This window comes from Microplitis mediator, chromosome 1 (assembly GCF_029852145.1).
Source record: "Microplitis mediator isolate UGA2020A chromosome 1, iyMicMedi2.1, whole genome shotgun sequence".
Lineage (NCBI taxonomy): Eukaryota > Metazoa > Arthropoda > Insecta > Hymenoptera > Braconidae > Microplitis > Microplitis mediator.
In genome coordinates this window covers 677,267-704,676 of record NC_079969.1, presented here as the reverse complement: position 1 = coordinate 704,676, position 27,410 = coordinate 677,267, and the positions used below count along the sequence as shown (strand labels likewise).

The window sequence follows — 27,410 nt, the reverse complement described above, 5'->3', positions numbered from 1 at the left end:
GGAAGGTATCAATCGTCCATCTACTAAGGAAGGTAACAAACTTCCATCTACTGAGGAAGGTATCAATCGTCCATCTACTAAGGAAGGTAACAAACCTCCAGTCAACCATCAAAATCCTACTTTATCATCTTGGCTAGAGCCGGATCGAGTGTACTGGAGTGACCTTCAAGCAATATGTACGGCCAATAATCGAATGAATGACACAATTACTCAACTTCGTGAAGCAGTAAAGCACCTGGAGGAATTAAATGATAGTGGGACAAATACGACGGCCAATAAACAAATAAAAGACTCAATAACTCAATTTCATGAAACAGCGAAGCACCTGGAAGAATTGAATGAAAGCGCAGGGAATACGATATGCGACTTCATTGAAAAACTTTGTGATGATGATAGGGAAAAAAAACTTAGATTAAAGCCTCTGGCATGAAAATATTTGAAGAAATATTACATTATAATATAACGTGATTTACTGTTCTTAATTAATAATTTTTGTGATTACTAATTAGCCTTCTATAGCGACAGTAATGGCCGCGCAGTCAGTGTATGGCTCTGGCGATCACCAAAATGTTAAGTAGTGACGAGAATGGTTACTACTTACATGGGTGGCCATGCCTCGGGCTCGAGCGGAAATCACTGTCGTTATTAGGCGTAGATCAAAATCTCAGTGTAACCGTGTAAGAGTATCCCATGTAAATAAACCACAATGTAAATATACATTGTATGTATTTTTATAACAAGTGAATCATAATATGTATCTAATAAAGCATTACGCATAAATAATGCATTCATTATTCCACAACTAATTTAAAAATAATAAAGCTTTTTCAATTATCAATAAAGAAAATAAATTTACCATGGAATCCATTGTTACACAGAAAAAAAATTATTGCCCCCACTCTTGGAAAACAAGTCTAATCTTTCACTTTAACTACACATGAACAGTACAAACCAAAAATGAATAAAAACTAAATTCTGTTTGAAATACAGGAAATTTCCACTTTTCCATCGACTAGCGGTCAGATTTCATGAAATTCGACTGCAAAAAAGTTGATCGAAGTAATACAATTAATACTTTTATATATATAAATATATATACCCTCTCTTCCAACAACTAAAAGAAGAGTACAATTAAAAAAAAAATGTTGCATGATGTGGCAATAATTTTTTTCAAATATATACTAGCAATCAATTATTATACAAATTTATTATACCAAATCAATGTGATTCATAATTTTATAGGATTGCATTTGATATTATATTTAATTTATTGATTGTTAAATATGATAGCTTTCTAAATGCTGAACGAAAATAGTGAACAAAATGGAAGAAATAATAAACTATTCACATAAATCTCGTAATCAATCAGCGCAACTTTACTGCAGCCAGATGAAGAAGTAAACATGTTTTGACACCGAGTTTGTAACTTCTGATAAAATATTGCCTCTATTTTTTAAAATGGCGTATTTCGAGTGTTCGAAAGTAGTTGCCAATAGTTTATGACGCACACTTCAGACATCACGTCGCCATGTAATATCTTTGTAGAAAAAAACGTTACGTATGTCAGTTTTGATGCAGTAGCATTGTTTGCTCTTATCAATATTGCAAGAATATTAAGATAACGTCCTGACCATTAGATCATTGACGGAAATGCCGGATTGCCTATAAGGAGTTTCATAATCATTTTATAAGGATTTTTTAACGTAAGGGTTCATTGACGCATCCCCATCACAGGACCCAGTTTTGTAGGAGAGTAGTCAGAACTTTTCATCAGAAAATCTTCTAAAAGTTGATGTTAAGCTTGCCAGAGTTTTACAGCAGGCAGGGCGGACCGACCCTTGACTAAAGATGCTCAATCTGGTTCTGAGTATTTAGGTTAGATGTCAGGTGGGATAAGAAAGTGGGTGACGTCTTTGTCAGTGTCGTCAAAATAACTATTGAAAAGTCGAAATAGTTTTATCCTACTATTTTTAAACTAAAATCCATTAGATTCGGGATTCAAAATATAGAATCTTGTTGTGAGTCGTTAATTTGCAGTTTACAAAACAGTCAGTTGGTGTGAAGAATACAATATATTTTCACTTAATTGATTATAATAATGGAGCCAAAAAAAATAAAAACCTCTGAATTATTGGGACGCTTCGTTCGAGTGTCGAATTATACAGGCAATGACTGAATTGCGAGAAATTTGGCGGGTGCAATGTAAACAGCTTTCAAAAATTCCTTAGCTACCAAACTCATAAAGAATAATATTTATTTAGGAAGAGTGAGAGCTATAAATTTACTGTTAGAACAATGTTGGAAACAAGTAATTATAAATCCACAATCGTTTTATTACAATTTTATTACATACATTTTTGAATCACAAGTTTTCGTTGTACAATGTACAAGTGGTTAACGTTAATGCACAGTTAAGCTGCAATAAACAATGTTTTTAAAAAAATATTAGTGAATTATACAATATAAAAGGCCATGTTTCAAGTGCACGAAAAAAGGAATAGTTTAAAACCTTCTACGGTCCGTTAGCAGTTCCGTCAAATTCTCTTGTTTATGTTCTTATCAAATTTAGTATTGTCAGATAAAAGTTTAAAGTTTATCACCAAAACACTGTCGTTAATAATTACATCACTTTTATGGATAACAAGACGCGGCGTCAGTCATCTTATCAGTTAAATTCTTTGTTTTGTTAGTTGCCTATAATCAGTTCAAGGTGAAAGATCAGTTAGAACACTTTAAACAGGAATCCGTTAACCGTCACTAGAAAAGTCACCAGTATCATCTTCAGACATTTCGATGCCTTCAGGATCGTCACAGACAGCTCTGTTGGTTATCAAAAGCTCCTTCATCTTCTCATCATGAGCGTAGTAGGCCATGTGGTAAGCAGTATGGTGCACATAGTTGATAGCTCCTAGACAAACGGTTGGCGTTTGGCACAGCCACTCAGCCAATTGGTAATTTTTTGTCTTCACAGCGATATGAAGTAATGAATTACCAGTATATCGTTCCCTTGCATTAATGTCTGCACCCATGTTTACAAGTAATTCTATTTTCATAATAGCATTTTTTCTGTCGTACAATGCCACTATGTGAATACACTGTCTCCCACGATAATCGTATTTATGTAGCAGATGTCCATCATTACTAATAAATGGTGCCAATTCCATCAGCTCGTAAATGTTACCCTTGCGACAAATCATCATAAAATTATTTTCTTCATCTTCTGTCAATTGAACGTTTCGCACTTTATTATCAATGTCACCGTTTTTCTCCATTATAATTATATTATTTGGTTGAACGAGATAACGAGATGTAAAGAGCGTCTTTCGGCTAAGATCAACAAACGTTTACTGGCTGAACAACAGACCCGCTGACCGATAAATAGTATTACTCAACATTATGCTAAATATTTCTAAATTCTTGGGGCTGAATTTATTTTCAGTGTTGAAACATTTATGTTCGTTATGAGCATACTGTTGAAACGTTAATTCATAAAGTGTATGTCAAGAAAAACGCAAATCCCACGGATATTGTCAAAATTGCTAATGGCTACAATATTCATTTCATTTTATTTCTCCCTCTGGTCCTAAACATGCTTCCAAGCTTGCTGTCTCATGATTTGTACATTTGTTTTTAACGAAGTCTTTAATTAATAACATAAAGATTCCAGACTTTCTAAATTCGTCCAAAGTGTAGAACTATTTGTACTTTAGTCACAAGCGCTGATAACATTGAGGTAGGTCGTGTCTGTTCATTATCTAATCAGTCGTGGTAAAGAATTTTTTATGCGAATAGACAAATGATAAAAACAGGCACTGATCTAGCCCAACAAAACCAACGTAATAGCCAATTTAAATTTATCTTCGTAAATAGTAGTTTTTCTTCAATGTTTATAATTCTAGATTCCGAGTGAACTTGTTGAGCGATGTAACGTTTTTGCTGTGCGGTGATTAAACTTTTTTTAGAATTTAACTACAAAGTCAAGGCTATGGAACATGTTTTGCATGTAAGTGCGATAATAGGCTACAAAATCAATCTTTTTGATTTCGCACCACGTACTGCATGACACAGACAATGCGTTGCCAAAAATACCCACCGGTATTTCGGATTAAGTTCTACAAACTTGAATTCTTCAATCAAGGTTGTCTGTCCAGAATGATTGGGTTGATTAAAAACTAGTTTGAAAACCCACTCAGTGTAAAAAATAAGTCTAGACACGATTATCTATGAATATAATTAAGGATTGACACCGATAATAGTAACGGAGTTGACTTGGTCCAACTTTGTCATTCCGCGGACTGGGGTTCAAATCCTGGTTTAAGTTTTCTTACATTGAGGGAATTCCCTAGCGGGTCCAACTTACGGCGAATCATCGTGATTCGTGGTAATTAACGATGAATCACGATAAATTAGATCCGTCAAGGGAGATATGTTACATTAGTGAGCAAAATGACACCAATAAGGTGAAGGGAAGTGATTTCTTTATTGGCACTTTTTATGAGTTGAAATTTTCATTTAAAAAGGAAATAATAAATTAAATGATGCAATTGGTTGAATAATAATAACTCTAGGCCTTTGTTTCTAAATATAGGTTTTCCTGTCATTTGTAATAAAAAATCTGCAGGCAGTTGGCATTGTAGGCTAATGGCAAAACGTTTCCTTATCTAGAACCCAGAAGCACTGAATGTTGACATTTTTATTCAGAGTAATAAATCATTGATTTTATCGGTCAGGTAGTCAAAAAAAATTCGGACTCCGTTGACCAAAAGTTACTCGTAAATAAATTCAATCTAAATATACTAGCACGCGGGTCTCACGTTGATGAGTGCGTCATTAAGGAGACATATAAAAGACGGCCAGTCCCGTTGGCAGACAGAATGTTATTGGCAGCCAACGAGCTAGATCAGCCTAGACGAAATGGAGAAACAATACGCGACTATTTTTTATAAAGAATTGGGCGTCTATATTGTAGTGCCTAGTGAATGGCCGGGTCGTGCAGAAAACCTAGTGTTGACCTTAGCAGAGAGGATAATCGAACAATTCGACTATGTCAGTCCTATTCTACAAATCAATAATATACCAACACGATTGAGCCGTTGCATCAATATGCTTGGAACTTATTACATTTTTGAAGAAGTGTCTAAAAAGTAAGTACTTTAAACAGATGTTCTAATGATTTAATGCTTTCACTTGAATTTCGATAATTAATGGTGTGTTTTCCTTGTTTTTGATTTCAGCGAAATGATGGGTGCTTTTACCTTCAATGTAGATGTTCCTCAAAATGGAGACAGTATTAAGATAGAAATTACCAGCGGAAAGAATTTGGACAACGACACATGGTCAAACAACGAGACGTGTGTCCTACCGGATGTCAGTAGAATATCACATCAGCCAATATTTACAAAATTGTGGTAAGTTTCTCCGTAAGTATTGGAACTGAAACAGTGCTTGGCCATAGTAGTTAAGTCTCAAAATCAATGTTATGCTTTCAGTGGGAATGTGCTATCCAGTATAGACAACAACAAAAGCACAGTTCATCGACGACTACTTCGGAGTATTAAGCAGTGAGTAATTTTCAAAATGAGGATCATATTTAATAATAATAATTGTAGATGTGTCAATAACATAATTGAATTATTCAGCAGAATTCATCAACGGAAGCACAGCTGCGGTTTTCCAGAAAAACATTGAAAAAGCGTGGAACTCATTAGCTGCTTGGGGAAATAAAGTGAGTTTTCTGAACCTCATTATCTATTTCGAAAGTTATTAAACTCTATATTGTGAGTCTCGTGATTTTTTATAGCCAGTTCAAATGAAACTATAAAAGAAGTTTCCTTTCATTTCCCCACCATCAGCTGGCTCTAAACGATAACAAAACTATTACACTATTTACCTCTTTCGTGTCATTTCGTTAGTGTAAATGACTTTACTTTCCGAACATTTTTCAAATTATCTTGTTTGATTTTGTTACAGATAGCAGTTAAACAATGAAATGATGTCATGCTGCTTTTGACGGTCGTCGTGACATCACTTTAGGCCACTGGACATTATCAATTAAGCTCAGCAGTCATTACGGAGAAGCTAATTAGGTCATAACTATTATACTGTTGCAATGTCATTTTTTTTGGATCTCTATAATCTAGGTTATTATGTGTGTAAAATGTAAGCTAAAAAAATAAAGAAAAAATATTAAACATTAACGGAGTTGTTGTCTTTTATTTATACCAACCTCCTGACATTTTGGTGTTGACGTTTTATATGACATATCAAGTTCAAAATATTTATCAGGTTTCGTAATTAACACCTGATATTCCCGACAATTTACCATTATATCACCTTATCACGAGAAGAGCTAGTCTCCTACGTGATGTCCCCAAGGTTATTTTTGTTTATTAAAGTATCATTGCTAAAATCCATGTTTTCTAAACATACCAGTATTTATCTATCACAAGAAACAATTTAAAGATAATTAAAGACAATTATCCAATGTAATTATTTTTAATGATGGTTTGATTTATACATTCGATTCCGGTTTCTCGTTGATAACACTGACCACCCGTGTATGCATTCTATTTACTGTCAATATGTTATCGAAGGCCAGAGTTTAAAGTATTCGGCTGAAAACAAGGATCCAATAATACTTGTCTCGGCTTATTAATTTAAATGATACGCCAGAATTTTTATCAATATTCAAGATATTATTTTATTATTCGCCCTACTTTTTCGTTCCATTACTTGTTCAAAATTGAACCGTTATGGATGTAAATACATAGATATCTTTAGGACCATCAAAAAATACATAAATCTTACAAACATCCATGGGTATGTTTCACAGTTTTTAGTAAAAAGAAAAAAAAATTCATTGCCAATGTTCAAAAAATGATAAAAACGAACAATCCTAAACCCTTCAAAACTTTGTAGCAACTTTTCTTAATCAATCAAGGACTAATATAATGAATCTTCTATAACTTTGACCTCATATTCGAAAACTGCTTCCTAAAAAGTCAGTAAGCAGTAATTAGACAAAAACAATATTATACCGCATCCATTTAACATTATCATCCAGTATTGAATCAATTTCCATCATATCACAACAAGGTCATAGAGGGTATCTTGAATAATGCATTACGTAAGCACCCAGCTCATTCGAATTTCCGAGTACGATTTAAGTCGGACGTACTCATTGTCTTTAAAATATTCGTCATCGTTCATATAAATTCCCAGCTAGTATAATATTCCTGTATTGTGTAAGCAGCTATCATTGGGATAAGTCAGCAGTCGACTTACTGGAGAGAACATTCTGCAGAAAGAGGCCATGGAGTTCAAGCCTTTCGATGTCAAAAGCTTATGGAAAAGAGCGAATCAGCCAAACTTTTCAAGCCTTGTTTGGGAAGAGTACTTTTTTATTACCAATAGACAAGAGCCACATACCTGGAAAGCTTTTGCAATCCTAGAAAATAGTGATAAGAACCGCAGCAACTACATTCCATGTTGGGATAAAACTCGGGTGAAGTTATCTCAGAATGGGGTTCCATCGAGTTACATTCACGCCAACTATGTGAATGGATTCAAAGACAAGAAGAAATTTATCTGTACCCAAGGACCCATGGCTCATACAGTTAAAGACTTTTGGAAAATGGTGTGGATTAATAATTGTCATCTCATAGTCGTGCTGATAAATACAACTTATAATGATAAGGACAATTACTATCAGTACTGGAATCTTCGAGAAAGTGGTCAAGTGCAAACCGGACGTTACAAAATCAAAACATTGAAAATAAATGAATTTTCTACTTTTATCATGACAGTGTTAAAATTAACTGATGAGCGAACTGGAACATCACGTAATGTCTGCCATTTTTTGTACACAAAATGGCCGGAAAATGACTTTCCTGACGTAAAAGAGTTTTACATGTTTGTACTACAAGTGAACAAAGCACTTCTAAAAATTAGACTGATAGCATCATCTTCTCATCAAACTCCACCGGGTCCTGTTGTCGTGCATTGTAGTACAGGAATTGGACGCACTGGAACTTTCTGCGCGATAGACAATGCTGTGATAAAATTAGTGGAAACTGAACAAGTGTCTTTACCTCAAATTGTAACAGAGATCCGGCAGCAAAGACACTCAAGCGTTATTATTCCCGAGCAATATTTTTTTTGCTATCGTGTGCTGATACATTTGGTATCAATAATGGTTAAGAAAGAAGTTGTGCCAAAATAGAAACCACCATTCGTCATTCTATTATCATAACGCACTGACGTTGAAGTAACGTCCTATTTCCAGCGTCAAACTGAAAAAACAAAGATAACCTTTGACTGTCATTTAACAAAAGCAAACTTATCAAAATAATTATCAGAAGTTATATAAATTATACGGAATCATCCTGCAAGTGAACATTGTCTTTGTGTCTCTGGCTGAGTATAGTTAAGATCTAAACTACTCGTGTTGTTTAGCAGAAATGGAGTTACTATCATGGCTGACCAATGGACTGAAGGAGATATTACTTGAGCAAAATAGCGAAGGGGAGAACTTTTTCCATGAGGCGGCTCGCTCTGGAAGTTTCTCAACCTTATCCAGATTTGCTCCTTACATCCGTGGATTTGATGCTGCGACAGGTTTGAATACCCGAAATCATAACGGGCAAATGGCCTTACATGTTGCGGCAGTTACACATGACAAATTATATGCAGTGAAATTAATTCAAGTTCTAAAAGAGATGGGAGCTGACATCAACGGACAAGAAGGTGCTGAAGGTAATACTGTTCTACACTTAGCAGTTTCACAACAAGGATATGAGCTGGCAGAGTGGCTGTCCCTTCAGGAGGATATCGATTTGGAAATTCGCAATAACGACAATCTGACACCCTTGGGAATGGCTAAGAGCAAGAAGGACAAGAAAATGATAAAAATTTTGAAAAACGGTTACAATCAGAGACGCTGATTAATGTAACGAATAAAGTGACGTTTCGTGTAAAAATTAGTGGAGTGAAAACATTCCCGTTCTTTGTTCTTCCGATTGTGCGCAATTCTTATGTAATTAAAGTTGATAAAAGACTTGAGTAGTTTTCATTCTTTACTCAGTCAGCACAATCCTATTTCGACCAATGCGATCTAGCACAGCCACACAGTATAAGGTGACGTAGGGCAAGAAAAATAATAAGAAAATGGAGGCTAATCTGCTTCTAGGCAATCAGCCTGAAACAGAGAATATCCAAAATAGTAAATACATAAATATCGGCTGCCATTCGAAGTGCCTATTAGTATCAAAATCAAAATATTGTTTGTTTCACTATCAGTTAGCTAATACTAATTAGTGTCAACATTCCCTCAAAGTCACAGATAAATGTTATAGTTCATTGTACTGTTTAAAGTACCATATATAACAATTTCTATAAAGTTTCAGTCTTAATTCATTACTCGATTGATGTATTCATAACTTAGGATGATAAGTGCTCGGTAACTGTCTCATGTAAATTTCATTTCTCATATGAAATACTTTTACAATTTACCATAAATTCATAGTCACTAATGCTAGAGTCTGCAGCTGTGTTTTCTCTTTTAGCGAAATGTCAATTCTTAATTAAGAATGTCTAATAATTTATTTTTTTTATCCTTTCGGAGAACTGCGCGCCAATTTAAACGGGAAAAAAACAAATTTATTATTGTTAAATTCGTTGATAGCTAAATTAATTAATTGGATCCTGGACATATGCGCATAATTTAAATTGGTCAACATGCATAGGACGCATGTGTGAAGCAGATGTAACACTTTATCAACCTGTTCAAAGATTAAATTTCGTCAATTTTGTCTCAGCAATCTATATACGTCTCACTCGCACGAGGAATACAAGCCGTTGGTGCGAGTAGATGCATATATCTTATCAAGTGACATCTTCAAGCACAGTTAGCTTGGTAGTTAGGTCATGCATTTTTTTTTAATCTAGTGTTCATATTATTTATGTTCGTGTGGGTACCAGCTCAAGGTGAAACTGCTAGGATATAAATATGTTGTTTACAAAATGCGCTTCATTTGAGACCTAATCGTTATCTAGTGAGCTAGTGAGCTTCTGATTTTGCAAAGTGTTTTATCAAGAAATCTAAATCATGCAGCACGTGAGTACATAATAATATTTTTACCCTAGAATATTCTTACGTTCGTAGTCTTTTCAGGTTCACTAAGCATTAAGTTTTGCCGAAATTTCGTGGATATTCAGACTTATCGATGCCCTTTCTCTAGTAAGTAAACCATACGCATGCTCTGTTACATCGACATGAATAATGCATTTGTAAGCATGCACATACATACAAATGTATAGCGTCGGGTGGGATACTGCGTATTTTATTGCGAAGGTCAAGATTAGAAAGTTTACACGGAGAGAAATGTCAAGTAAATATGCCGATGCAGCATAGTAATAATAACATTACTCTATAGTTTGTGTCACGCCGCTGTTATGTGACTGCTTATGCAAACTATAGAGTAATGTAATTATTACTATGCTGCATCGGCATATTTACTCGACATTTCTCTCCGTGCAGACAATGAAATCAGCCATTTTTGAATTTTACTGTAAATACAATCTGGTGTATTTGTCAGCTTTGTTTTGAAACTCCGATAAATTTTGATCAGGACTCGAGGGGGTTTGATTGAAACCAACAGAAAATTTCGAAATGTTTCTCTTCCGTTAAACAAATATTTTTTTGTTCCAGCCTAATTTTGGTCAGCCAAATGGCGCGATGCGACGACAAATTGAAATATTCCAAGATCGAATCCAAGTATTTACACAGAGAAAGCAAGCGTTACTTCGGCAACCAGATTCTCCTAATAGACGAAGTGAACTTAGTAGAATAGACAACGAAATTTCGAGAAATCAAAGCGCATTAATGCGTTTATACAATAACTGTAATTATCATCCTTTAGATGTTTATTTATTGTGACGCGATGGTTTTGTTTTATTGATATTAAAATTTGTTTTCTTAAAGTGAAGTTTTATTACCTGCTCATATCATTATCAGCTGAAATTTTGAGTGCATTTGGTATCAAAATGTAAATTTGGTATCAAAATATCATTCGAGTCACTCTATCAATTAGCAAACAACAACTTGAGACAACATTCCCTCAAGGTCACAGACGAATGCTACAGTTTATTGTACTATGAAGAGCCACATTCTAATAATAGATACATTCCGAACATGATCAATTTACATAATTTTGTCCAGAAATCCGCCAAAAAAAATTACATTAATAGCATCTTCAACTAATAGCCTTTTCGAATCTCCAACTATTGGTCATTTCGAAAATTTCCACTTGGCAATCAATCCTAGTCTGATTAAAACGAGTTTCTATGAGATTTCCGAACTCACTCGATTGACTCAGACTAGGGACGTTCGTCAACAAGAAAATTTCTAGTTCAAAAAATACTTCGTGTCAAAGTCGTCAGAACGTAAATTGATCATTTCATAGGCTCGTTTTCCGCGTAAAAGGAGTTTGTTCATCAATAATTAGGGTCAAGAAATTCTTCAGTAAGCGGTTACAATATACAATGAACCTCGACATTGTCTCGCTTAAGTTGCATATCGGTTGTATGTTTTGTGTTTTTTCCTTGTATGCGCACGGCAAAAAAACTTGTAAATAATTATACAAATTCTCGGTAATTATTAATTTCTAAATTTCTAAAAAGAAAGTGAATATGCATAATGACCTAATTGTGATTATTTACTAAACTAAAAGTGATATATTTATATATTTATTTAAAATTCTTATAGCTTTTCAAATTTTTAAACAGACTTATTGATCATTAATCGATTGAAGTAATCTAATATATATTTTGAAAAATTCGAGTTTGTTTCCTGAAATCTGAGACAGTTTTTCGATCAAATTCTCGATGATGGGACTTTAGATGGGACAGTTAGTGTCGGATAATTTTTCAGGATGTCATTGAATAGACAGTTAAAGTTTTTACCCATCAGAATGGGCATCAGAGCGCGTCATTGCAATAAGCGTAAATATTGATTGTCATCTTGCGGATTCGATTTAATTAAAAATAAACTAGGCTTGCTATTTGTCCGGAAATACTGAAATATTAAATGATTTTGAATTCTAGCCGCCTGGAATTAAATCAAAATAGTCTGATCTTCGGTTTATATATTCCCTTATATTTGTTTACGATTCATACCGGTGTGATCATATTGAGAAAGTTTAGTAGTTAAATAAATGAATAAATGAAATAAATTAATCTATAGTAAAATAGCAGGATGTAAAAAAACATAACTAAATTTCAAATCAAAATGTTAATATTCAAAGGCCGGTTAATGTTTTTGGAAATAAATTTATCCCATTGATTATTTATCAAATTACCTTATTAGACTCTTTTTATTTGTAATTATTTATCCAAATAAATAAATATTAACATATATAGTAAAGAAATTTAGAATTTAATTTTTTAAAATGGAAGGTCGCCTTATAGAACAAAATTCAAAATTATAAAATCTGTTTATTATTAAGAGCTAGACAATATCTAGTTTGAAGCTGTAATATTTGTCATGCCTAGATAAAAATGTAATTTTAACAGTTTCAGAGTCACAGCGCATTGTTACTCTACGAAACTAAAATAAATACTCAAATATGAGTTCAGTTTTTTAACTGCTCTTCTTCCTGTGTGGCAGATGTGACATCAGTCGTAGTTGAACTACCGCAGAGTGTAGTACTATAGAAGCCTTCAGACGAAATATTAAATAAGTGATTGAGTTATACTTTTTGGTTTACAATACAAGAAAAAAAAAAAAAAAAAAAAATTGAATCATGGAAACGACTCCACTTCTGGAACATGAATCAGACAATGAGTACGATGAGTACGATGAGTACGATGAGTACGATGAGTACGATGAGTACGATGAGTACGATGAGTACGATGAGGAACTTTACAAAAAAAATCTTTTTTGGAAAAAAGCTTTACCTTCTTTCATACGTAAGTAACTAAAAGTATATGCTACACTAGGGTGTCCCAAAAAAAAAATATATATATTTTTTTAACGTCTTATGGGTTCAAAAGTTACTTCATATTATAAAAAGAATCCTCACAAAATTTCAGCCAGATATCTTTGAAATTGAGCTATCACAGAGGGGGGTCCTTTCCCATTTAAAACACACGCGAAAATTTTTCATTTTAATTTTTCGTTTTTAAGACTATGAAAAACATTTTTTCTTTAATTTCGCTTAAAATCATTTGGTAGAGAATTAAATTCTCTACAAAAAAGTGCTGATGCATTATGTACGTCAAACGAACTGGAAAAAAGTTACGGGGCTTAAAAAATCAACAAAAATTTAGTTTACTCAGTGTTGAATTTTTTTTTATTATTTTTCATTTTTATTGCATCAAAAAATTTTTTGTTCAAATTTTGACGAGAATGCTCAAGTAGGAAATTTAATTTTCTACAAAAAGTATCTGATATTATATATACGTCAAATGAATGAGAAAAAAGTTACAGGGCTTTAAATATCAACGAAAAGTGAAGTTTAAAAAATATTAATTTTTTGAACTAAAATGTCAACGGAAAGTGAGCTTCATTTTTCGTTGACATTTAAAGCCTCGTAACTTTTTTCTCATTCATTTGACGTATATATAATATCAGATACTTTTTGTAGAAAATTAAATTTCCTACAAGAGCATGCTCGTCAAAATTTGAAAAAAAAATTTTTTGATGCAATAAAAATGAAAAATAATAAAAAAAAATTCAACACTGAGTAAACTAAATTTTTGTTGATTTTTGAAGCCCCGTAACTTTTTTCCAGTTCGTTTGACGTACATAATGCATCAGCACTTTTTTGTAGAGAAGTTAATTCCCTAAAAAATCATTTTGAGCGAAATTGTTAAAAAATTTTTTTTTATAGTCTTAATAACGAAAAACTAAAATGAAAAATTTTCGCGTGTGTTTTAAATGGGAAAGGGGACCCCCCTTTGTGATAGCTCAATTTTAATGATATCTGGCTGAAATTTTGTGAGGATTCTTTTTATAATATGAAGTAACTTTTGAGCCCATAAGTTAAAAAAAAAATATATATTTTTTTTTTGGGACACCCTAATGCTACACATATCCGCAAAATAGTTTTAAAATAAATTAATTAAATTCATAGAAGAACTGACTTGGCTAAAAATTTTTCTGGCATAAAATATTTTCTTGTTTACCCCACTCTCCTATTTCTCAATATCTATACTATTCTAAATATTTTTTTTTCTCTCAAAGCTGGAGTCCTCACGTTATGTACAGTAATGATCTACTCTAGAATCAAAGACTTTCCAGGAGATGTCTTTCATGATTTTGCGTTATCTACAGCTACTATCACGGGATTTTCTCTAGAAGTATTATTATTCATTATAATAACAAAGGACATAGATGCAGACAGCGGACCTAAGTCTCTTTTAGTGTAAGATAAAATCCTAAATTTTACAATAATTACAAGCAAAATAACGTATTTGGTTGATATTTTTTTTTTTTTTGCAGAAAATTTTTGACTCCCATTGCTCAATCGATAGTAATAATTATCTTTGGTACAAGTTATATCCATGCGATTCCTGATCTTTTGGCGCGCGATGCAGAACGGCAAACAAGTGTACTTACTTTTACTTTAATCACGTATTGTACATATGCACTGATCACCGCAATATTATGGTGGGTTTATCGTCGCATTACTAAAGACAAAACCGAATTTTATTGTGTCGAGGATCCTGTAGATACAAAAATATCAAAATATGAATCGATTTGTACCCCTAGTTAAAAACGTTAATGAGAAAATTTTTAATCGAATACTATGAAAATTTTTCAATTAAAATAGATGGAAATTAATTTATAATTTTCAATATTTTGATTTATAATTAAATTAAACAAAATTCAATTCGATTTATTCGGAGTTATTAATTAAGTATTAAAAAAAATAATGGGTGCAAAAGTTCATTTTAAATTAAAAAAAAAAATACATAAATATCGGCTTTTACAAAATATGAAGTAATCCCAATTTTATATCTGATCAGATATCTCTATCGATCAGCATATCTACTTTTGTTTTTTGCGAACTGAAAAATTTTATATATTATGATACAGAAAAAATGTAATTTAATAAAATTAACGTTTTATTGATTTAAAAATTTTTTTGTTATTATTGTTATTATTTCCACTATTATTATTATTGGCGTTGGCGTCGAAGTCAACATATGATCGCATGTGAATAAGACGAAATATATGATTTCGTCTGACAGTGAAGCTTGACTTTATTGGTCTCTGAATAGACTCGAAGAAACCTTCTAAAAGTTAAAATTAAGACAATATTTGTAGTCATAACAAATTTTATAACAGAAATTTCCTTTTATGGTCAAAACAAAAATAAGTTTTTCAACATACCGGCGTGTAAAAAATAGACCCAGTCTTTTTTTCTCTGGAACACTTTACCTCTGACTGTGAAAAGGGCCATAACGCCATGAGGCCAAATCACTGAAAGTAACTTGTTCTATACTTAGAAAAATCTTTCTACCCTCCCTGTGGTCTGTATTTCTAAACGAACTTGTATCATTCGTAACCCTGACGCAATATCAGTCTTCGTGAAGCCACTGAGACGCGCGTACGACGGTGGTATAGTGCAACGACGCATTATTATGTTTGCACATCCATTTATTATAGGGCTGTACATCTAAACCGGCTTAACCGGTTAAAAAAGTTAACCAGCTTAATTAGCTGTTTAGCTGGTCAGCTTAGCTAATTTAACCGGTTAACTTCATTAGCTTGGCTAAGCAGCCAAAGGCTTAACCGGTTTACTCAAATTAGCTAGGCTAATTAGCTGAGGGTTTAACTGGTTAAATGGTTAATTTTTTTTTTTCATCTATTCGCTACTTTATCTTAGAAAATGTATAGGAAATATCACATTTCTTTAATTTTAGACCGAAAAAGCTATAACAAAAAATTTATACTATTAGTTAAAGAAAAATTCTCTACAATTTTTCGAATTATTTAATTAAAAATAAATCGCGTTACTAATGCCAAACGGGCGTATCTCAAAATATACGCCCTTTTGGCTCTGTAGAACCAAAAAGGCGTATTAAAAAATTTTTTTTTTCGGATAAACTTGGGAATGTTACAACAAAATTTATCCAGAAAAAAACGAAAGTAGAATTTTTTTTGACTTACGTTCTTTTGGCTTTAGTAACGCGATTTATTTTTAATTAAATAATTCGAAAAATTGTAGAGAATTTTTCTTAAACTAATAGTATAAATTTTTTGTTATAGCTTTTTCGGTCTAAAATTAAAGAAATGTGATATTTCCTATACATTTTCTAAGATAAAGTAGCGAATAGATGAAAAAAAAAATTGACCATTTAACCGGTTAAACCCTCAGCTAATTAGCCTAGCTAATTTAAGTTAACCGGTTAAGCCTTTGGCTGCTTAGCCAAGCTAATGAAGTTAACCGGTTAAATTAGCTAAGCTGGCCAGCTAACCAGCTAATTAACCTGGTTAACTTTTTTAACCGGTTAAGCCGGTTTAGATGTACAGCCCTAATTTATTAAATAGTGGAGGGAATATCAACTCCCACTATATGCAATGTCCAACCAGTGCTTTCTTATTGGACTTGTGATATACAAAACAGTTTTTTATTCCTACTGCCATTGGTATAGAAGTATACGCATGCGTTAGCGCCTGCCAAGTTTAAAGAGTAGAGAGCCGATATGAAACTCGAACGGTATTTAATACCTTCTCCTTAATAATATCGCAATTATAATATACATTACTTTAAAGAAGGGATAAGACTGGAGTTTAATTCAGCCAAATAGAAATACTTATATATTATCATATTTTAATCTTATAATTGCATTAATCACACTAGTATATGAATTTTACACTAAGAGAACAATTTATTTGAGCCAATTGAATAGATTTATTTGACTAAACAAAGTCATTTATTTTATTCAAATATATATTTGTTTATAGTTAACAAATCTTGGTTGAAAAAAAAATCCAAATAAAGATTTGTCAACTATAAACTAAACGTTATTTCATTCAGATGAACCATATCTTTGTCTCAAATAAACACTAATTAGGTCTATTCAAATATAGGATTTATTTGCCTGAAACAAATCTCATTCGGCTCAAATAAATTTTTGAGTATACGCGCAACGGTAGAGGACATCGTGAGCAGCTCACGTTGGCTTATATTATACATATAGGGGAAGGGGGGGGGACAAAATGGGCCCCTTAAGAAAAAAATTTTCAAATCCTCAGTTTTTTTAACTTGTATTACTTTTTTTTACCCCCTCGCCAAGTATTTGACGTTAATTTGTTCTGTCCATTAAAAATTAAAAAATTAAAAAATGTGGGGCAAAATGGCCCCCCCCTCAAAAAATTTTTATAATGCGAGTTTTTCAGCTTATTTCACTTTTTGTTCCTTCTGCTGAGTTTTTGGTGTTAATTTGCTGTGTCTATGAAAATTAAAAAAACCTGAAAAATTGGGAAAACGGGCCCCCAACAAAACTCAATGTATGCTTGTGTCTTGTTTTGTGTTTTGAAACTTTCTGCTGTGTGTTTAGTATAAAAAAGAGTTGATAGTGAAAATTTGGACCTAAAAATAACTTAATTACATTATTTGATTGCTTATATTTTAATTATTTTCGATTATATAGAATAAATTGTTTTTGAAAAAAAGTATAGTTAGTAATGCTGTTGAACTCGTGACCTAGTTTGCCCCTTATCATAATTCTTTAATCATATCTGTTAAAAAAATTTTAGGAACCCGTTTGGCTAAAAAATATTCGTAGGTTTTCAAAGTCTAGACAGCCCATTTTACCCCCTCCCCCCAACACTTTTCATGTTAAAAATTTCGAGGGGACCTTTTTGCCCTCTGATATTTCGAGGCATCCAAAATTTTAGGGGGCCCGTTTTGCCCCTAGGGCCAATTCCCCCCCCCCCCTTCCCATAAGTCTCTCATAATTGTTTATGATTCGTACCGATGTGACCATATTAAAGAAGCTCAATAAAATATTTAATTTCTAATCACAATAAAAGTAATTTTCTAACTTATATTTAAATCCAAACAATATAGTTACAAAAATACAATGATTTCTTAGTGTGAAAAGAGCTTTGAGACAAAATTACTCTAAAATAACTTAATGTTAGATATTTTTAGACTATTATCCGTATACTTGAGGCGATATCTTAACTATACATGTGGAGTACGAACGTGCATTAGGCAGATGTGACATCAGTCATAGTCGTACCACCGCGGAGTGTACTACTACAGAAGTCTTTCAGACTAAATATTAAAGAAGATTCAATCGATAAGTACTGTTATATCTATAAGTTGATTATTTATAAAAAATAAAAGTTGAATCATGGAGACAGACTCACTTGTGGAATATGAATCTGCTGATGAGGACGAAATCGAGCCTTTGAAAAAAATATATGTTGAAAGTTTGGTTATTTCGTTGATTCGTAAGTTTTTAAAAGTGTATACAAAAAACTCTTCAATGTGGGGAAAAATGAGGCACCACTTTTTGACATACAAAATTTGTTTTTATTTATTGATTTTTGTGAATGTATATTTACAGTCTTTAAAAAAAGCGAAGAATGAGCTGATCACACCAAATAGAATGACCATTTCTATAGACCAATAAAATAATTTTTTCGGATTTATTACACTGAGAGAACAATTTATTTGAGCCGATGAATGAGATTTGTTTCAGGCAAATAAATCCCATATTTGAATAGACCTAATTAGTGTTTATTTGAGACAAAGATATGGTTCATTTGAATAAAATAATGTTTTGTTTATAGTTAACAAATCTTTATTTGGACTTTTTTTCAACCAAGATTTGTTAACTATAAACAAATGTATATTTGAATAAAATAAATGATTTTGTTCAGTCAAATAAATTTATTCATTTGGCTCAAATAAATTGTTCTCTCAGTGTATCAAGGTCATTCTATTATAAATCAGTAATAAAATGGTGACTTGAAGCGGGACTCACCCGACCACTAGTCGAGGAAAACAACTTACCCCATAGTCGTTTTAGAGACTATAATGTCTCTATACACGGAATGAAAATTATGGGAACCGCTGCCATAATTTTGTGAAATTTTTTCCTATACCAACATAGGAATTACGACCATAAATTATGGGAGCGGTTCCTATAATTATAGGAATGTTTCCCATAATTATAGGAATAGTTCCTATAATTATGGGAATGATACCCATAACACTATAGGAATGGTTCCTATAATTATAGGAATGGTTCCTATAATTTATAGGAATACTTTCTATAATATTATAGGAACCATTCCCATAATATTATAAGAATGGTTCCTATAATAGTATGGGAACCATTCCCATAATATTATGGGAATGATTCCCATAATGCAATTGGAATGTTTCCTATACCATTATGGGAATCATTCCCATAATATTATGGGAATAGTTCCCATACTATTATAGGAACGATTCCTATAATATTATGGGAATGGTTCCCATATTATCATGAAAAAATTAATTTAAAGAAGCGTGGTAACCTTTTCTACAATGCACAGAAATATTATTAAACATAAAAACAAAAATTCAAAAATTGAAAAAAAAAATCGTATTTAGCAAAAAAACATTAAAATTTTTAACAAGAATTTTTTGTCAGCACAAAACATTCAAGAAAATTCAAATTTTGGGAAATTTCTACATTATTGTGCAAAAAAAGAATTTTATGATATTATAGGGATGGTTCCCATAACATTATGGGAATAGTTCCCATAATGGTATGGGAACCATTCCTATATCATTATGGGAACCATTCCCATAATGGTATGGGAACTATTCTCATACTATTATGGGGATGGTTCCCATAATATATGGGAACCATTCCTATAGTAGTATAGGTACTATTCCCATACCATTATGGGAACCATTCCCATAATGCATAGGAAAAGTTCCCATAATTTTCTTTCCGTGTACTATGTATTTGAAACATTTATAATAAATAATTTTTTTAGTTCATAACAGCTATCCCATTTACCCCCCACTTTATTACATATATATATAATTTTTTTTTCTTTCACAGCTGGAGTCCTAACGCACTGGACAGTAATGATTTACTCAAAAATTAACGAAGTTCCGAAAGAAGTCTTGGACGATTTTTGGATATCAACATCCACCATCACGAGATTATTTATCGATATATTATCTTCCTTAGCGGTGTTTCACGACTCACTAGATTTCGAAAGCATAACACTATTAAGGTAAGATAACATCCTGAATTTTGTAATAATTACAAGTATTAATTGAATGTTTCGATAATAATTTCTTTTTTTTGCAGAACAATTTGTGCATCCATTATGGGTATTCCGATAATTATGGGTATCTTTAGTATAAGTCATCTGCCTCAAATTAATGAAATTATTGAGCGCGATAAAGATAGGCAGATAGATGTATTTCCATTTATATTTATCGCATATTCTATGTATTTATTTATCACCGGAATACTGTGGCTTACCTATAACCGCATACTGAAAATAAAACTGAATATGATTATAACGAGGATTATATAGATAAAAAATTGTCACAAGTTAATTATTATATACCCCTGAATAAAAACTCGAATTAGGAAATCCTTAATCGACTGCGATCAGAATTTTTCGATTAAACCCAACTAAAAGGTAACCAGAAATTTCCGATCTTATGATTTCCGGTTAAGTTACCAAATAAATTCAATCGGATTTATTCGGAGTTTTCAATTCAGTGCCGACAAATGATAAATTTGTTATATGGTCAGGTCCCAATTCTATATCTGAGCAAATATCGTTAGATCTGACCATATCGCAACTTATCTATTCATGGATGAAAAAATTTTACGATGATATGGAGAAACGTAATGAAATAAAATTAATATTTCATTAGTTTTGGAGTTTTTTATTACTATTGCAATCATTCCAATATTGTTATTCTTGATGTCGAGGTCAATATATTATCACATGTAAATTAAAAATTTAATAATTATGATTCTAGCTAAATATATGATTTTTTCTGATAGTAAATAGGCTGGACTTTATTGGTCTCCGACAGAGTCGGAGAAAAGTTTCTCAAAATTAAAATTAAGACAATATCTGTAATCACACCGTAAATTTTATAACAGGAATTTCCTTTTATGGACAAAGCCAAAATTAGTTTGTCAACATATCGGGCTCTGTAAAAAATAGACCTATATTAGTCTATTTTTTCCAGAACACTTACTTTTGGCTGTGAAAAGGGCCATGACACCATGAGGCCAAATCACTGAAAATAACTTGTTCTATACTTAGAAAAATCTTTTTACTCTCCCTGTGGTCTGTATTTCTAAACGAACTTGTATCGTTCGTAACCCTGACGCGATATCAGTCTCCGTGAAGCCTCCGAAGCGCGTACAACAGTGGTATAGTTCTCGTAGATTCTATAAATTTAATAAATCAGATTTTTTTACACTAATCAGTCAATTGTTGTTACCAACGTTATTTTCAATAATGGAAACTGAACCGTTAATTGATAAAAGCTCTGATTATGACGAAAACATCGGTAGACGCTACATATGGAAAAATAGTCTTGATTTTTGCATATGTTTCATCATTTTTTTTTTTTTCGGTAAGTTAGTATTCATATTCATTATTTCACTCTCAGGTATAAAAAAATCTAGGAATTGTTTTGGTCATAAATTGTTTTGTAATAAAAAAAAATTAATTTCATCATAAGATTGTGTTACACAGAAGAAAGAATTTCTTGGGGACAGGAATATTTTGCTGAACAACACTGAACAGCATAAAAATAGAAATTTTCTTGAAATAAGAATAAATTTTTTGGCATAAGAAAATTTTTCTTGCTCCGAGAAAATTTTTACTTTAACTCAGAATATGTAAAAATTTTTTTGCGCCGAGAAATCCTCTTTTATTGTAAAAATGACTTCACATATGGGGCATTCCATGTAAAATCACCGAGGTTTTGACGCGACCCCCTTCGATTTCGCTGAAACTTTTTTATCATTTTTTATCCTTCCAAAGACATTTTTCTAAAAGTTTTCAGATTTTTTTACCCAACCCAAAAAAAGTTACGAATTTTTGAAAAAAAAACGCTCTGTTTTTTTTAAATTGCTATAAGTTTCTCGCAAATTAATCTTTCGGCATTTTTTTTTTTAAAGTTTGTGTTTTCAAATGGAGTTTTCAGAAAAAAATACAAAAAATTTTTCGGCAGTCACGATATATGAAATATTTCAGTTTTTTCAATAAAACCGTCAATTTTTCGAAGTCCAAAACCTTCGATTCTCAATTTTTTTGTCTCAAAAAAAAACTTCAACCAAGACAGTATTTAACCCCGCTATTCCCATTGTGTGCCGACTTTCCTTTATATTTTTTTTTTTTTCGATTGAAAATACAAACATTTCTAAATTAGGCTTATTTTTTATGACTTTGCGCTGAAATTTTCTTGGATTGTTTTTAAAAGCTCAAAAGTTGAATAAAATTGGACAAAATCAACCGTAAAGTGTATTAGAGGCAAGGATTGATTTTTTCGGAAGAAAATTCCCAAATTTTAAATATAGTGAAACCTAAACCTACAATTAACCTTCTCAATAAGACAATTTATAGATAAATTCAGAAAAATATAGATAATAGCTTTATAGACAATTTTAGATCAAATTGAACGAAATGTAGTGTATCACCGTATATCTCAACTGGTGTATAGCACTCGGCACGATACCAACATGGTCTAGGTTCGATTCTCAGTTCGGGTTATCGATATTTTTCTGAGTTTATCTATAAATTGTCTTATTGAGAAGGTTAATTGTAAGTTTAGGTTTCACTATATTTAAAAATTAGGAATTTTCTTCTGAAAAAATCAATCCTTGCCCCTCATCCACTTTATGGTTGTTTTTGTCCAATTTAATTCAACTTCTGAGCTTTTAAAAACAATCCAAAAAAATTTCAGCGCAAAGTCATAAAAAATAAGCCAAATTTAGGAATTTTTTTATTTTCAATCGAAAAAAAAAAATATAAAGGAAAGTCGGCATAAAATGGGAATAGCGGGGTTAAATACTGTCTTGGTTGAAGTTTTTTTTGAGGCAAAAAAATTGAGAATCGAAGGTTTCGGACTTCGAAAAATTGACGGTTTTATTGAAAAAACTGAAATATTTCATATATCGTGACTGCCGAAAAATTTTTTGTATTTTTTTCTGAAAACTACATTTGAAAACACAAATTTTCAAAAAAAAAAAGTGCCGAAAGATTAATTTGCGAGAAAGTTATAGCAATTTAAAAAAAAAGAGCGTTTTTTTTCAAAAATTCGTAACTTTTTTTGGGTTGGGTAAAAAAATCTGAAAAAATTCAGAAAAATGTCTTTGGAAGGATAAAAAATGATATAAAAGTTTCAGCGGAATCGAGGGGGGTCGAGTCAAAACCTCGGTGATTTGACATGGAATGCCCCATATATAATCATAAATGATTTATCACAACAATTAAAATCAAGTTCGACGTTTCGAGAGTTTGAACATTTCGATTAATTCGTAAATTCATGGTTCCAATCGAATAAATTTTTTTTGTATTCGATGCAAAAAAATTCGTCAGTTCAAATTATATAAGCAAACACCTTTAATATATATATATAAGCATAAATATTAAAAGAATCTGTGTTGATTTATTTCTTTGTTCAACTAAAGACGCAGCACCGATGTTGTGTGCGACAATAATAGTGACGAGAACCCTAGAATCATCTGAAGAAATTTTCTTCCCGTTTGGATTGATGACATTTACATTTATATTTATCAATGTCGTTCGCATATCGTTACCAGCAGATATATATTGGATGGGATTGAAAAGAGACGATTTCCATAAATGTTCGTCACTTAAGTTCGAGTATACTTTCAATTTTTTCAATATAACTACAAAAATAATCAAAATTATGTACTAATATTCTTGAATAACTTTTTCATTACAGCCGCATTCACGGCATGGGGGAATCCGTAGTGATGATTCTTTGCGTTCTGACTTTGCCCCTGTGCTTGTTGTCTACTCTGATGGATACATTACCACCACCTGCAGATCCTCATGAGGATCGAATTCAAAACAAAATAGTTCTCATCATCATGACCATAGTTTATTGCATATGGTTGTTTAATGTCGCATTTAAATTGATGATTAAATATATGGTATTTTATCGAAATAAACAAAGATCAAGTTCCAACAGTACAATTATAAGACAAAACATTTTTGACAATAAGTTATATTATATTTCCATGTAAAATCCTTGGATAATAAATTTTTTTGAAAAACTATTTTGTTTTTATCTTCAATATTACACTGTCAAAAATCCGGAGTGAAATAAAATCCGAATTTACTCCGGATTCACTCCGCCACTCGGAGTTCCGGAGTTTAACAAAAAATCACTCCGCATGCGGAGTGAATTGGGAGTTTTTTTTTAGCGGAGTGATTGCGGAGTGACGCGGATTTTATTTCACTCCCAATTCACTCCGGTCCGGAGTTTTAATGCTTAAATAAATTTATACTAAACTGCTAAACAATGTGTGAGTGTGTGTGTGTGCGAGTATGTGTTTGCGTGTGTGCAGGTGTTTGTGTGCATGTCCTAAAGCTAAAAGGGCGCATAATTAAATACATACGCCCTCTTAGCTTTGGGAAAACAATGTTTGACTTTCAAGCGTAAAAAATGTTCACTAGTCAACTGGCGATGAAAAGAAAATTTATGCGCCCTTTTACCTTTTGGCACGCTACATGTAATCACAACGTAAATTTTATAACAGGAGTTTCCTTTTATGGACAAAACCAAAATTAGTTTGTCAACATATCGGGCTCTGTAAAAAATAGACCTATTAGTCTATTTTTTCCGGAACACTTACTTTTGGCTGTGAAAAGGGCCATGACGCCATGAGGCCAAATCACTGAAAATAACTTGTTCTATACTTAGAAAAATCTTTTTACTCTCCCTGTGGTCTGTATTTTTTGTTCCTGATAGTGTCCTCTAGTAGAAAAAACTCCAATAATTTAGAGTTACTAAATTTTTAAAAAAAATAATTAATTCATTTCATTTCATTTAAAAAAAAAAAAATATTAATTGTTGTATTTTTAATTTTTTTTTTTTTTTTTTTTTTGTTGATATAAAAAAGAAGTATGCAAAATAAACAGATTCAAAGATGCGATATCTTCTGATAGAATAAGTATGTTCAGAGAAAGAATAGCCATCAAATTATCGCAATGGAATACCAGAGAAATAAAAACTGATAAAGAAGAAAATAGCGGCGACGAAAAAATGGATTGCAATGTTGATGTAAATGATGATAATCTTGATAATAATAATGATTATAATGATAATGATGACAACATCATGGTAGAATCAAGTACAGAAGTACGCAAAGTAGGAGTCGGATCCGCTGAATTGATAACAAAATTGGTAATTTATTTAAAAATTGAATGGCAATTATTAATTTATATATATATACCGAGTCCAAAAAATTTTACAGTGTATTATATGGAGAAATGTAATGGAATAAAGTTGATATTTCATTAGTTATGGAGTTTTTTATTATTATTTAAATTATTCCGGTATTGTTATTCTTGATGTCTACGTCAATATATTATCACATGTGAATTGATAATTTAACAATTACAATCCTAGCTAAATGTATGATTTTTTCTGATCGATACTCTCTAAACATGAATAAGTGAAATAAGTGAATATTCACTAATTCTGAGTGCCAATCGAGACACTTTTTGGATTTAGTGGTTCGATTTGCGCTTGGAATCAGTAAATATTCACCTATTTTCACAAATTCATGTTTAGAGAGTAGTAAATAAGCTGGCTTTATTGGCCTCCGACAGAGTCGAAGAAAAGTTTCTAAAAATTAAAATTAACACAATATATATGTTACCATAACAAATTTTATAGCAGGAATTTCCTTTTATGGACGGATCGAACCAAAATAACTTTGACAATATATCGGGTTCTATAAAAAATAGGCCTATATCACTGAAAATAACTTGTTCTATACTTAGAAAAATCTTTCTAACGCTCCTTGTGGTCTGTATTTCTAAACGAAAACTTGTATCGTTCGTAACTCACACGCGATATCAGTCTCCGTGAAGCCTCCGAAGCGCGTACAACAGTGGTATAGTTCTCGTAGATTCTATAAATTTAATAAATCAGAATTTTTTACACGAATCAGTTGATTGTTGTTCCCAAAGTTGTCATCAATAATGGAAACTGAACCGTTAATTGATAAAAGCTCTGATTACGACGAGAACATCGGTAGACGCTACATATGGAAAAATAGTCTTGATTTTTGCATATGTTTCATCATGTTTTTTTTTTTATGTAAGTCAGTATTCTCTCTCTTTATCACTTTCATGTATAAGAAAATCTAGGAATTTTTTCGGTCATGAATTTGTTTGCAATAAAAAAAATTAATCTTATCCTAAGATTGTGTTACTCAGAAAAAAGAATTTCTCGGGGAAAGGAATATATATTTTGCACTGTGTATATACGTCATAAAATAAATATTTTTTTAGGATTAGAATAAATTTATTGGCACAAGGAAATTTTGTTGCTCCGAGAAATCCTCTGTTATTGTGAATATGACTTTATACATATAATCATAACTAATTTATTACAATAAGTTACAAACAAGCCCGACGTATCGAGAGTTTGAACGTTTACGAATAATTCGTAAACTCATAGTTCCAATCGAATACATTTTTTTTTGTATCCGACGAAAAATAATTCGTCAGTTCAAATTATATAAGAAAATAAAAAAAACTGTGTTAATCTATTTCTTTGTTTAACTAAAGATGCAGCACCGACGTTATGTGCGTCAATAATAGTGACGAGAATCCTAGAACCATCTGAAGAAATTTTCTTCCCTTCTGAATTGATGACATTTACATTTTTACTTATCAATCTCGTTGGCATAGCGTTAACAGCAGATTTACATTCGATGGGATTGAAAAAAGACGATTTCCATAAATGGTCGTCACTTAAGTTCGAGTATACTTTCATGTTTCAATACAACTACAGAAGTAATCAAAATTATGTACAAATATTCTTGAATAACTTTTTTATTACAGCCGCATTCAAGGCATGGTGGAATCCGTATTGATGATTCTTTGCTTTCTGACTTTTCCCCTGTCCGCTTTGTCTACTCTGGGTACATTACTACCACCTGCAGATCCTCATGAGGATCGAATTCAAAACAGAATAGTTACCATCATCATGCTCATAGTTTATTTCATATGGTTGTTTAATTTCCATACAAAATTGACAAAGAAATATATCGTATTTTATCGAAATAAACAAAGATCAAGTTCCAACAGTACAATTATAAGACAAAACATTTTTGACGATAAGTTATATTATATTTCCATGTAA

At 32.0% G+C, this 27,410-nt stretch overlaps 8 protein-coding genes and 1 long non-coding RNA gene across 10 annotated transcripts; 8 read left to right on the top strand and 1 right to left on the bottom strand.

Annotated features, from left to right (window-relative positions):
- Positions 1 to 1,130: 1,130 nt before the first annotated feature.
- Positions 1,131 to 3,909, bottom strand: LOC130671775 (NF-kappa-B inhibitor cactus-like). Its single transcript, XM_057475856.1, has one exon. It carries the CDS (start codon positions 3,270 to 3,272, stop codon positions 2,748 to 2,750), a length of 525 nt encoding a protein of 174 aa, XP_057331839.1. The 5' UTR covers positions 3,273 to 3,909; the 3' UTR covers positions 1,131 to 2,747.
- Positions 3,910 to 4,083: 174 nt separating this feature from the next.
- LOC130671761 (uncharacterized) lies at positions 4,084 to 6,512 on the top strand. Of its 2 annotated transcripts, none has more exons than XM_057475836.1 (5): positions 4,084 to 5,144; positions 5,235 to 5,408; positions 5,490 to 5,561; positions 5,640 to 5,725; positions 5,971 to 6,512. In XM_057475836.1, the coding sequence occupies exons 1-4, from the start codon at positions 4,915 to 4,917 to the stop codon at positions 5,686 to 5,688; spliced, it is 525 nt and encodes a 174-aa protein (XP_057331819.1). In that variant the 5' UTR covers positions 4,084 to 4,914; the 3' UTR covers positions 5,689 to 5,725; positions 5,971 to 6,512. The 2 variants fall into 2 exon arrangements, with proteins under 2 accessions (XP_057331819.1, XP_057331827.1); XM_057475844.1 differs by having other exon boundaries at positions 5,643 to 5,725; positions 5,971 to 6,511.
- Positions 6,513 to 6,792: 280 nt separating this feature from the next.
- Positions 6,793 to 8,228, top strand: LOC130675701 (tyrosine-protein phosphatase non-receptor type 9-like). The gene has a single exon (XM_057481536.1). It carries the CDS (start codon positions 7,313 to 7,315, stop codon positions 8,219 to 8,221), a length of 909 nt encoding a protein of 302 aa, XP_057337519.1. The 5' UTR covers positions 6,793 to 7,312; the 3' UTR covers positions 8,222 to 8,228.
- A 231-nt stretch (positions 8,229 to 8,459) lies between these two features.
- On the top strand, positions 8,460 to 9,559 carry LOC130675709 (nuclear factor NF-kappa-B p105 subunit-like). Its single transcript, XM_057481546.1, has one exon. The coding sequence runs from the start codon at positions 8,460 to 8,462 to the stop codon at positions 8,940 to 8,942; it is 483 nt and encodes a 160-aa protein (XP_057337529.1). The 3' UTR covers positions 8,943 to 9,559.
- Positions 9,560 to 9,722: 163 nt separating this feature from the next.
- On the top strand, positions 9,723 to 12,091 carry LOC130675719 (uncharacterized). The gene is made up of 3 exons (XR_008991329.1): positions 9,723 to 10,114; positions 10,172 to 10,237; positions 10,709 to 12,091. It is a non-coding gene; the product is annotated as an uncharacterized LOC130675719 (long non-coding RNA).
- Positions 12,092 to 12,687: 596 nt separating this feature from the next.
- LOC130673765 (uncharacterized) lies at positions 12,688 to 15,004 on the top strand. Its single transcript, XM_057478948.1, has 3 exons — positions 12,688 to 12,966; positions 14,243 to 14,423; positions 14,501 to 15,004. The coding sequence occupies exons 1-3, from the start codon at positions 12,801 to 12,803 to the stop codon at positions 14,772 to 14,774; spliced, it is 621 nt and encodes a 206-aa protein (XP_057334931.1). The 5' UTR covers positions 12,688 to 12,800; the 3' UTR covers positions 14,775 to 15,004.
- Positions 15,005 to 18,270: 3,266 nt separating this feature from the next.
- LOC130675725 (uncharacterized) lies at positions 18,271 to 20,877 on the top strand. The gene is made up of 3 exons (XM_057481566.1): positions 18,271 to 18,469; positions 20,080 to 20,257; positions 20,335 to 20,877. Exons 1-3 carry the CDS (start codon positions 18,370 to 18,372, stop codon positions 20,564 to 20,566), a joined length of 510 nt encoding a protein of 169 aa, XP_057337549.1. The 5' UTR covers positions 18,271 to 18,369; the 3' UTR covers positions 20,567 to 20,877.
- A 372-nt stretch (positions 20,878 to 21,249) lies between these two features.
- Positions 21,250 to 25,676, top strand: LOC130676193 (uncharacterized). The gene is made up of 5 exons (XM_057482292.1): positions 21,250 to 21,632; positions 23,695 to 23,890; positions 23,973 to 24,272; positions 25,175 to 25,439; positions 25,665 to 25,676. The coding sequence occupies exons 1-5, from the start codon at positions 21,515 to 21,517 to the stop codon at positions 25,674 to 25,676; spliced, it is 891 nt and encodes a 296-aa protein (XP_057338275.1). The 5' UTR covers positions 21,250 to 21,514.
- Positions 25,677 to 26,135: 459 nt separating this feature from the next.
- LOC130673060 (uncharacterized) lies at positions 26,136 to 27,410 on the top strand. The gene is made up of 3 exons (XM_057477992.1): positions 26,136 to 26,360; positions 26,834 to 27,029; positions 27,110 to 27,410. The coding sequence occupies exons 1-3, from the start codon at positions 26,243 to 26,245 to the stop codon at positions 27,408 to 27,410; spliced, it is 615 nt and encodes a 204-aa protein (XP_057333975.1). The 5' UTR covers positions 26,136 to 26,242.